The following is a 10879-nucleotide window of genomic DNA, read 5'->3' as shown; positions in this document are numbered from 1 at the left end:
TAGTGATTGTTTTAGTCTTTTACACGTGTGTATAAAATATTATATTTACAACAAATCTTAACATTTTTAAAGTCTGCCACTGGTTAACCTAAAAAGTAGTGTCCAAATAATGTATTTTAATAGATATTAGTCACACAGTACAACTACTATTAAAAGTAAAGCGCAAACCTGTAGTGTACAAATGTTTCATTTATAGAGCAAGCTGCTAACATCTTGGTGTCATATATGACAGAACACCTTCTCAGGTCTTAGAGTCCATGCCTCAAGTCAGAGTCAGAGCTATTCCAGAAGCATCTGAGGAACCTACATATATAATATTAGGCAGGTGGTTTAAATATGCTTATATTCAACAGTTACTGTTTTCCTGATATATAAATCTGAATTTGCATGCACAATTGTCATTAGACACTATAGGTAAAACTGAAGAACTTTCAATTGATCAATTAACCAATTTTATTATATTATTATTATAAGATATGTAAACGGTTTAATATACAATAAGGTTTAAGCAAATTTATTGATTTTTAGTCTTTCACATCTCACAGTAAACTATGCTGTATATCTGTTAATACTGAATACAGACTCTTAGGGACTTGTTTTCTTTCTCCAAACAACTAACAGCATAATGAATTCCAAACATTGACTACACATTGCACAAGAATTATGTGCAATCTAGCCTACAGATCTTCAAAAAGCCAACCCCCTGTGTAACACTGTAAACATTAAACATCTAACTCTCTCGTAGATCAACTGAATGTTTTAGAAATCAGCTTAACATTTTAACCGATGATCTCAATGGGGTTACCAACCCTGGTGTAATTTTTGCATTCTTTTTTAATGTGTAACAGCACAGTGCTTACTCAGCTCACCCTTAACACCATATTTGTAACACATTCCTCCCGTGATTATTTAATACATTAATTTATTTGTAATAAGTTGCACTGCTCCTGACCATCAAATATTGGAAACACAGCAGATGCCAATGTCAAGACCACTCTATATCTTAACTATCCCATGCCCAAAACAAAAATGAACTCAATAAACAGGAACCATTAAACCAAGTTAAAAAAAAACAGATTCCAGTGCATAAAAACTCAGTAGCTAAAGCAGTAAACAGTTAAGAAAAGCAGAACAGTTGCATAACTGTTTGCACTCTTATAAACCAGAGTCTGGACCCCAGGAACCAGGTCTAAACTTTAGGTCTAAACTAAAAATTAGGATTTATTTTCCATTGACTGGAAAGCTGTGAGATGAAATCCAGCTTCCTGAGAGCAAAACATGGGCTCTTAACTATATGCTTGGATTCCAAATAAACCTTTGACCTTTATCTTGGTGGTTTTCTTTATCTGCAGTTGGAGAGCTAGCAAGGACCTGTGTGCGCTTTTTAAGTTCAGTCACATATAAAAGGGTTAAAAGAACATAGTAATATGTGAACAAAACAAAAATGACAAACACATCTGTAGTGTAATTGCATTTAAAGAGCTTTACTGTGTCATGCCTTTAATTATTGTTTTATTATCTTACTTATTCATCTTCAAACACTGTGTAAGGACCCTGACTGGCGGATAGAGGCGCCTGTGCAGAGTGCATGGGTAAAAAAAGGGTTCCGTTAAGGGCTGCGCACGGGGTAGCAATGTACCCTCCTCAACTGCAAAAATCAGGGATCCCCAGCAGCAGAAGACAAACTGACTACACTAAATTGGGAGAAAACGCATAATATTTATATATATATATAGAGCCCTATTTTGACTAATGGGCACCTTAAATGGGCACTAATTGTGAGTCTCCTATGCATTTCTGAGTACGCATAAACCAAGCTTCAGTCTCCTCTAGTGCATGACAGCTAAAAGTACTTTGTTATAGACCCATTAAACCAATCAGTACATGTTTTCCAAGTGATGCTCACTGTAATTGGAGAAGAGAATGTGATTTTCTGATGGGAGGGCAAATGTTGACAGTTATACCAGTACAGAGCTCCAGTTTGAAGATTATATACACATGCAGATCATAAAACAGATTAAGTGTTAATTAAAAAATGGTGACAAAGTTATTATTAGTTGCTACAGCTTTCGGCAGTGAAGTATCTGCTGCAGGTTGTGATTCTCCACTGTCGTATGTAATGATGTCCTCTATGCTGTTGTGTGTTTGTGTTCTCTCATCTGGTAAGCTGAGATCAGATTTAGTGTTTTGGGTTGTAATGATGGGAACTTGCTGGTCGAGCTCCACAACTAGCTGACAACTCTTACCATCCTCTACTGTTCCCTCTTGGTCATCTCCATGAGCTCCATTAGGTACAGCGGCGTCTTCCTGATGTAATCTTAACACCACACAGTTAATTTCAGCAGCTGTTGTCACTGGCTCAAGTGGAGGTTTCTCATATTGTGAAATGGAAACATCTGGAAGGGGGCTGTCGATTAAACAAAGAAATCGATTATATTTGTTAGTGCTGGATACATTTACATGGATACAATTACGTTTGCCTCATTTCTGCTGCAGTTGCGGCCTTCGCTGGCAGGTCGAGACACCTGCATGAGGGATGGATAATTCACAGATAGCAGTGCGTTACTCTCTTGTGTGGGACTTAGTCTCTGAAAGTTTTGTACGTTACGCATGTGCTGCATCAGTTGGAGAGGTTGGGGTGCTGCTAGTGCACTGCTTGTGCTTGTACACATGTTGCCAGAATTAGGCTGTTGCAGAGCAGCCCGTCATATCCTTTATCCATCCACTTTCTCTGGTGTGACTGGAGACGTTTTTATGTCCTTTATGTATCTAATACACACCGATCAGCCATAACATTAAAACCACCTCCTTGTTTCTACACTCACTGTCCATTTAATCAGCACCATTTACCATATAGAAGCACTTTGTAGTTCTACAATTACTGACTGTAGTGCATCTGTTTCTCTGCATGCTTTATTAGCCCCCTTTCATGCTGTTCTTCAACGGTCAGGACCACTACAGAGCAGGTATTATTTAGGTGGTGGATCATTCTCAGCACTGCAGTGACACTGACATGGTGGTGGTGTGTTAGTGTGTGTTGTGCTGGTATGAGTGGATCAGACACAGCAATGCTGATGGAGTTTCTATACACCTCACTGTCCCTGCTGGACTGAGAATAGTCCACCAACCAAAAATATATCCAGCCAACAGCGCCCTGTGGGCAGTGTCCTGTGACCACTGATGAAGGTCTAGAAGATGATCAACTCAAACAGCAGCAATAGATGAGCGATCGTCTCTGACTTTACAACTACAAGATGGACCAACTACATAGGCGTGTCTAATAGAGTGGACAGTGAGTGGACACAGTATTTAAAAACTCTGCAGCGCTGCTGTGTCTGATCCACTCATACCAGCATAACACACACTAACACACTACCACCATGTCAGTCATTGCAGTTCTGAGAATGATCCACCACCTAAATAATACCTGCTCTGTGGGGGTCCTGACCATTGAAGAACAGGGTGAAAGCAGGCTAAAAAGGTATGTAGAGAAACAGATGGACTACAGTCAGTAAGTGTAGAACTACATGTTATGGCTGATCAGTGCATTTAATATAAACCATATCTCACTATACATACATAGCACCCTCTAAAAATGTAAAATTGATGTGCACCAGCATCTGTTAGTTAATTAGTTATATTTACTGAACTCACTAACACTGGGGTCCAGTAACATTAACTAACAGCCAAAACTAAACCAGTCAATCAAAAGTCAATTCATACCTCTCAACTGATTCATAAGAAATTGGTGTTGGGCATGACTCCAGTCCTCCACCTTCCTCCTCCTGAGCCCAGCCACGATTGGACGAGGCGTAAGTTAGAATGGCATCAGTAACGCTATAAGGAGTGTGACCTTTTATGCAGTCTTCAATGTGACCGAGAGGAAGTTGAGTCTGCAGAAATAAATGGAGCTGACTGTCGGACAGACACACTGTCATGTGGACCACCCTGTGGGTACACGACATCAACATCTGGTTAAGACATGTGACAACCATCCCACAATAACTGCAAATTGTAAGCAGACACATCTGCAGAGTAAGCATAGTGAAATCAGCTACACGTGAGTAAAATGCCATGCTAATAATTACTGTTCAAAATGATTATTGTCATGATTTGTCTATATATGGCCTGTTCATGAGGTGTCTACTGAAATGCTTAATGGAAAACATTGCCATGACTAATCTGTGGGTAGTGCGATGCACAAAATGTGAAATCTTCCATTGTTCATCATTTTTCACTTCCTTTTCTATTGTCTATACAAACAACAACAAGAAACTGACATGATGGAAAAAGAAGAGATAATAGATGCAATAGTAACTTAATTTAGTATACTGACTTGTCAAGGAAGTGCTGTAAACCCATTCTCCTCTTTTCAATAAAGTCCGTGTTGTTGAAGGTGAAGAAAGACTTTCCAGGCAGCTCAGGAACCGGTCTGCATGATAAATGAAAACCAAGAAGAATTTAAATAAGTTATTTAAATATGTAAATGTTGGACTGTATCTTAGTACGTGATACACGAATGATACAAGAATCCCCACTATTGCAGGAATGTTATCACTATTATACCCTTTAGGGTGGTAGGGGGGTTAAATATTTCTTATTGCAACTATAAATTAAGATATTTTGTATGTATGGGGAAGTCACTATGAATTGTTTTAAAAGAATACACCGATTAGGCATAACATTATGACCACCTTTCTAACAGAATTGTCTGCGGCTATGCAGCCCCATATGCAACAAACTGTGATGCACTGTGTGTTCTGACACCTTTTTATCAGAACCAGCATTAACTTCTTTAGCAATTTGAGCTACAGTAGCTTGTGTGTTGGATCGGACCACACAAGCCAGCCTTCGCTCCCCACGTGCATAAATGAGCCTTGGCCACTCATGACCCTGTTGCCGGTTTACCACTGTTCCTTCCTTGGACCACTTTTGATAGATACTGACCACTGCAGACCGGGAACACCCCCACAAGAGCTGCAGGTTTGGAGATGCTCTGACCCAGTCATCTAGTCATCACAATTTGGCCCTTGTCAAACTCACTCAGATCCTTACGCTCGGCCATTTTTCCTGCTTCTAACATCAACTTTAAGGATAACATTTTCAATATATCCCACCCACTAACAGGTGCCGTGATGATGAGATAATCAGTGTTATTCACTTCACCTGTCAGTGGTCATAATGTTATGCCTGGTCGGTGTATAGCTACAGTGTTGTTGCTTATTGTTTACTTACACCAGACCAGCATTCTTTTGCAGTGTCCTTTTCAGCCACACAAACTCACTGTATCGACGGCGCACACACGATGTTTTCGCTGTAAAGGCTTTGCTGTTAGTCTTTGGACAGAGAAAGAAAATAAAAAGATTTATTTATTACAATGTTTTGAAAGGTAACAATAACTAGACTGAACAATGAGGTTCCAAAAATAAAATGCCAATGATACCAAAAATAGTTTTACTGATAAAAATAAACCATAAGTAAATAATGGATAAATAATGGTTGACACCCCTGTACATCAGTCTAATTTCAACTTCATAAAAAATTGCAATTGAATGTTCAGAAACCCATGTGAACATTCCTGTAACTACTGAATGTTGATCAGTTCAATTAGTTCTGGTAATATACAGTCAGACAGAATTTCACACTATATAATATAATATATATTATACACTGATCAGCCATAACATTAAAACCACCTCCTTGTTTCTACACTCACTGTCCATTTTATTAGCTCCACTTACCATATAGGAGCACTTTGTAGTTCTACAATTACTGACTGTAGTCCATCTATTTCTCTACATACTTTTTAGCCTGCTTTCACCCTGTTCTTTAATGGTCAGGACCACCACAGGACCACCACAGAGTAGGTGTTATTTGGGTGGTGGATGATTCTCAGCACTGCAGTGACACTGATATGGTGGTGGTGTGTTAGTGTGTGTTGTGCTGGTATGAGTGGATAAGACACAGCAGCGCTGATGGAGTTTTTAAACACCTCACTGTCACTGCTGGACTAAGACTGTGGGCAGAGTCCTGTGACCACTGATGAAGCTTTAGATAATGACCAACTCAAACAGCAGCAATAGATGAGCGATCATCTCTGACCTTACATCTAAAGGGTGTCCCAAAATTCACGCAGGAAGTAATTTTGATAGAGAACACAGGTTTATAATTAAAAATTGTAAATTTTTAATTGATTCATAAAGTATACAGTATAGGGTTATGTATGGAATAGCATATTGGGTAAATGGCCTCCACGGCTTTGCTGGCACATACGCACTCTTTTGTCGAAATTTTCCATGACCGTTTTGCATAAATGTGGCTGAATTTCGTTGATACAGCGCTCAATTTCCTCCTTCAAGGCGTGGGTGGTCGTGGGCTTGATGGCATAAACCATAGACTTCAAAAAACTCCAAAGAAAAAAGTCCAACGACGTTAAATCGCATGATCTGGGCGGCCAATTCTGATCACCAAAACGGGAAATTACACGACCAGGAAATGACTCATGCAGTAATTGAATTGTTTCTCGGGCTGTATGGCATGTGGCACCGTCTTGTTGAAAGCACATGTCGTCCACATCCATATCTTGCAATTTAGGCACAAAAAGCTGGATTATCATGTCGCAATAGCGAGCACCATTAACTGTTATTGCCTGACCAGCCGCATTTTCGAAGAAGAATGGTCCGATGATGCCTCCAGCCCAAAATCCGCACCAAACAGTGACACGTTGTGGATGCATTTGTTTCTCAACAATCACTCGTGGATTTTCTGAACCCCAAAAGCGACAATTTTGATGATTAATGAAGCCATCAAGATGAAAATGAGCCTCATCGCTGAAGATGACTTTGTTCGAAAAATCGGCATCCACTTGTTGTTGTTCCAAAATCCATTCAACGAACTCTCTTCGCTGTGCGTGGTCAGTAGGCTTCAGTTCTTGACTCAGTTGAACTTTGTAAGCATGATGATGCAAATCTTTCGTGAGAATACGCTGTAGAGAGCTTCTGGAAATGTTCAATTCTTGACCACGGTGCCGAATTGATGTTCCTGGACTCTCAGCAACACTCTCACGAACTGCTTCGATGTTTTGTGTTGAACGACTTGTTGAAGGATGGCCAGAGTGTCTAAGATCACTAATTGATCCAGTCTCCCTGAATTTTTTAATTAATCTCTTCACAGTTGATGAAGTTAAATCACTATTCTGACCATATTTTGTACGAAAATTGCGAACTGTAGCTGCCAAACCTTCATTATTTTAAAAATATTGCTCAACAATGAAAACGCGTTGTTCTTTCGTGTAGCGCTCCATTTTTAATAACCCTGAACTGTGAGCTGTCACGCTGTCTTTTTTTTCCGTTGGCAACACTTTACCGCACAAATGGCGCCAAATTCAAATCTTGCGTGACTTTTGGGACACCCTTTACAAGGTGGACCAACTAGGTAGGAGTGTCTAATAGAGTAGACATTGAGTGGACATGGTATTTATAAACTCCAAATGTAAAGTATTTTTCAGTAATCTCTTCACCCTGATGAGAGTCACTCATACCTACATTTTACAGCAGACAATCCACCTGCATGTGTATTTTGAAATGGTGGAAAGAAAAAAAAACTTCACTTATATACATGACAAATCAATCACAGAGAGCAACTGGAATAAAGAATAAAACCCAGGACCCCGGCGCAATGCAGCACCAAGTTATTTTCCAAACCACCAGACTGCCTAGAAAAAACTTCTGTACTGTGGGAAAGTAGTTTTAACTTTCAGAAAATTTTAAAACATGCTCCTCTATTATTGTGTTTTTTTCTTTTATTTATTAAGTAAGGTTACGGTTCATCTTGCAGCTACTTGGTTTGGTGCTATGAAGTTAACTTCTAAAATGAAAGCTTTAAAAAGTAGCCAGTTATAGTTCAACAAGTAGACACATGTTTTACAACACTTAACAACAACTGCTGTTATAGACAACATAATTCAAGATATTTTACATAATTGGCATTATACTTTTAAATATAAAATGAATATGACTATGAATATAAATAAAACTCACTGTATGTCTACATACTAATGTGCAGTGAATGCTGTATAATACATTGCTACGAAATAACAAAAACATAAAGAATGCACTTACATGAAGGAAAATTTTGAAATCCACATATGAATTCCATGATCCTTCATTCACCATGCGAGGATCCTGAACCCTCACAGCAATGAATTCCTGTTTAAACCAAAACAAACTGTTTTCAAAACACAGCCACAGCTGGATATGCATTAGCTCTACCATCTGACAAAGTTTATTAAGGATAAGATACTGCAGCTTTTTTTTTAACAGGACAGTTTGGTTACATGTAGTAGCTATGTGACAAGTGGATCAGCTTTTTAGACTATTAGCTTTTTGTTAAAACCTAATATACACAGTATGGTCAAAAGTACAAGAACAACCAACCAGTATTTTTGCTGACTGATCATTTTTAATATATGGTTCATATTTGTGACCAATTTAGGCTTATACTTTTTTAATTTTCCTCTACTACTGCTGACCTCCACTCCTGACTAAAGAGAGCTGTGACTAACAACCCCCCCGCCCAGACACGTGTGCTACTTTTCACATATGGAGATCGGTCTTACGTACAGAGAGACACGCACTGATCTTCATTACACCCTGTCTCATTTGCACAGGCACCACCAAAACAGCCAGCAGAGGTCGTGAATGCAGCAGTTGTGAGGAATCCCCTCCTACCCGATGGATTGTTTATATAGGCGCCCAGTCTAACGGTAGCAGAGCTGACATTTGAATTCGTGAGTATGAGATGTCAGCCCTAGGCTTTTACATTTTTAATCATAACACACTTTCATTAGTTCAATGGTCAAATAAGACAGACAAAAAGGAAAAGAGGCAGACATAAAGACATCTTACATCTTCTTGACTTTTAATCATCCTATCAAATGGTGATGAGCACAAATGACATCTGGAAATAAGAAAGAGAGAAATTACTAATATGTCTTCAAGCAGTTTTTCGATACTGTATTAAAATAATTACCCTAAGTTTCTCAGTATTCTAAAAATACTATTCTATACTATTCAAAAAAGCTTTTTCTTAATATATAATTATATTATGTGTAAATTATATAACATAATTTACACACCAACTATTAATTTAGCACCCACATAATAATTTTAAAATTACAGTTATTTACCATTATTAAAAACATGTCTAACTTAATATAGTATTATCGCGCCTATATTTCATATACGTTGTCGGGACAATCTGAATAAATATTTTAAGTTTTGTGTGGGAAGCATTTTAGGTGAAATGAAAGATAATTGTATTTTTCTTTTTATTAGCTAAGCTGCCAAAGCATTTTTGTACTCACATGTCTCTTGCTTTCGCATCCTGTGTCTGCCAAAATGTTAAGAAATTAAACAATTTGCCAATAAGTCCAGTCAAGGAAAAACCTCTATTTAGATCAACACCAGAAAACATTCTAACTATGTAATGGTGTGTTGAAGTGAAGTAAACTGCAGTGAGTATTTAGATCATTCAGCTCGTAAACCTTTGAGCAGCAGCTCCTCCTTTGGCTTACAGAGGAACAATCAACAGTCATGTGATCAATTGTCCACTGAGAAAAAGGTGAAATTTGACCTGGGTTTTAAATATGCTGAGCTGTAGGGATTATTAACAACACTTGAATGGAAAACAGCCTCAAAACATTTCTGTCAGTACAACTGGTTTGAAATCAGCAAGTGAAAAGTTTATAGAACCACAAATCATCTCAATACAGCACAAATCATCTCAATATTAGATTTCTCAGAGTAAGGTAAAGAAAAGCAAGCCTCCAGGGAGATGGAGTTAACTGAAAACAGTAGAACAACCTAAAAGCAGCGAGAACAACACTAACACTGTAAACTATAAACAACAAACTGCACTGTAATCATCTGTTTGCTTCCTAATTTACTTAACATATTTGTTTACCCTTATAAATAAAAGCATTTTATTGTTGTTATTATTGTTATTAATTAGTACAAAGTCAGGTGTCAATAAGGGTGTGTTCGAAAAGCTAGTGTGCTGTCTACATAGGCAGCATATTACGTCATCCTGTGCGCGCTCCAGAGAAGGAGGCTGTTCGAAATCCTAGATGCCTTAAAATCCACACTTCTGAGGTATCTTATTATTTCAATGTTATTTTGGCTCAAGAACGAGTGAGCATCGGACGCTGCCTTAGTGATCAAGACAATCCCAGCATTCATGGCTGACGGGGCGGAGAAACGAATGTAGTTATTTTAAAACGTAAATAAAATATTACTGATTTTTAACTTCAGATTTTTAACTTCGGGCTTGTCAGGAAATTTAACCGTTATCGGTACATGAAGGGAGATGTTATATTGACGTTAGCGTGCTGTGCTACCTCAGTTTATTGGTTTTAATGGCGAGATGCTAAATGCTAAACGCGAAATGCTAAACCCGATGGAATCGCTGTCTAAGTAGTGCGTTAGAATAACCTGACTTATAAGTCACTGACTTATTAGAATCCTCTCTACTAAGTCAGCTGCCTATGTAGACAGTAAGACAGCAAGGCAGCTCCCTAGGTTTTCGAACACACGCTAAGTGTACATTTGAAGTGGATTTTTTCACTGGACGTACGTTTAATAACAAAAATAAAAGAGGTTGAATATATGTTTCGCTTTGTTGTGTCATATACACCTGGCAACCCTACTTCCAACACAAAACCAGAAATAATATGATTTTATTATTATTAGTGCTGGGCGGTATGACGGTACATTTGGTATACCGTCTTTGATAGTTAATACAACAGCTGAGCTGATTAGATACAGCTCACGAGTTAGCCAGGTAGTGACAGTGTTAACAGATGAGAGAGGCTTCCTCAGTA

The 10879-nt window shown here is 38.3% G+C and overlaps 1 protein-coding gene across 1 annotated transcript; it reads right to left on the bottom strand.

The window, feature by feature from the left end:
• Window positions 1–2028: 2028 nt before the first annotated feature.
• Window positions 2029–8927, bottom strand: snx11 (sorting nexin 11). The gene is made up of 6 exons (XM_063003960.1): window positions 8907–8927; window positions 8121–8207; window positions 5236–5336; window positions 4337–4432; window positions 3724–3948; window positions 2029–2407 (listed from the first exon to the last, which is right to left on the bottom strand). The coding sequence occupies exons 1-6, from the start codon at window positions 8925–8927 to the stop codon at window positions 2029–2031; spliced, it is 909 nt and encodes a 302-aa protein (XP_062860030.1).
• Between the last annotated feature and the right edge of the window lie 1952 nt (window positions 8928–10879).

The sequence above is a fragment of the Trichomycterus rosablanca genome, chromosome 10, assembly GCF_030014385.1.
Source record: "Trichomycterus rosablanca isolate fTriRos1 chromosome 10, fTriRos1.hap1, whole genome shotgun sequence".
Lineage (NCBI taxonomy): Eukaryota > Metazoa > Chordata > Actinopteri > Siluriformes > Trichomycteridae > Trichomycterus > Trichomycterus rosablanca.
This window is presented reverse-complemented; position numbering and strand designations above follow the sequence as displayed.

Coding starts and splice junctions, on each gene's coding strand:
- snx11 (XM_063003960.1), bottom strand. CDS start 8,927: ATGATTAAAAGTCAAGAAGAT. Junction 8,208..8,906: donor TGATTAAAAGTCAAGAAGAT/GTAAGATGTCTT, acceptor TGGTTTAAACAG/GAATTCATTGCTGTGAGGGT. Junction 3,949..4,336: donor TTACAGCACTTCCTTGACAA/GTCAGTATACTA, acceptor GTGTACCCACAG/GGTGGTCCACATGACAGTGT.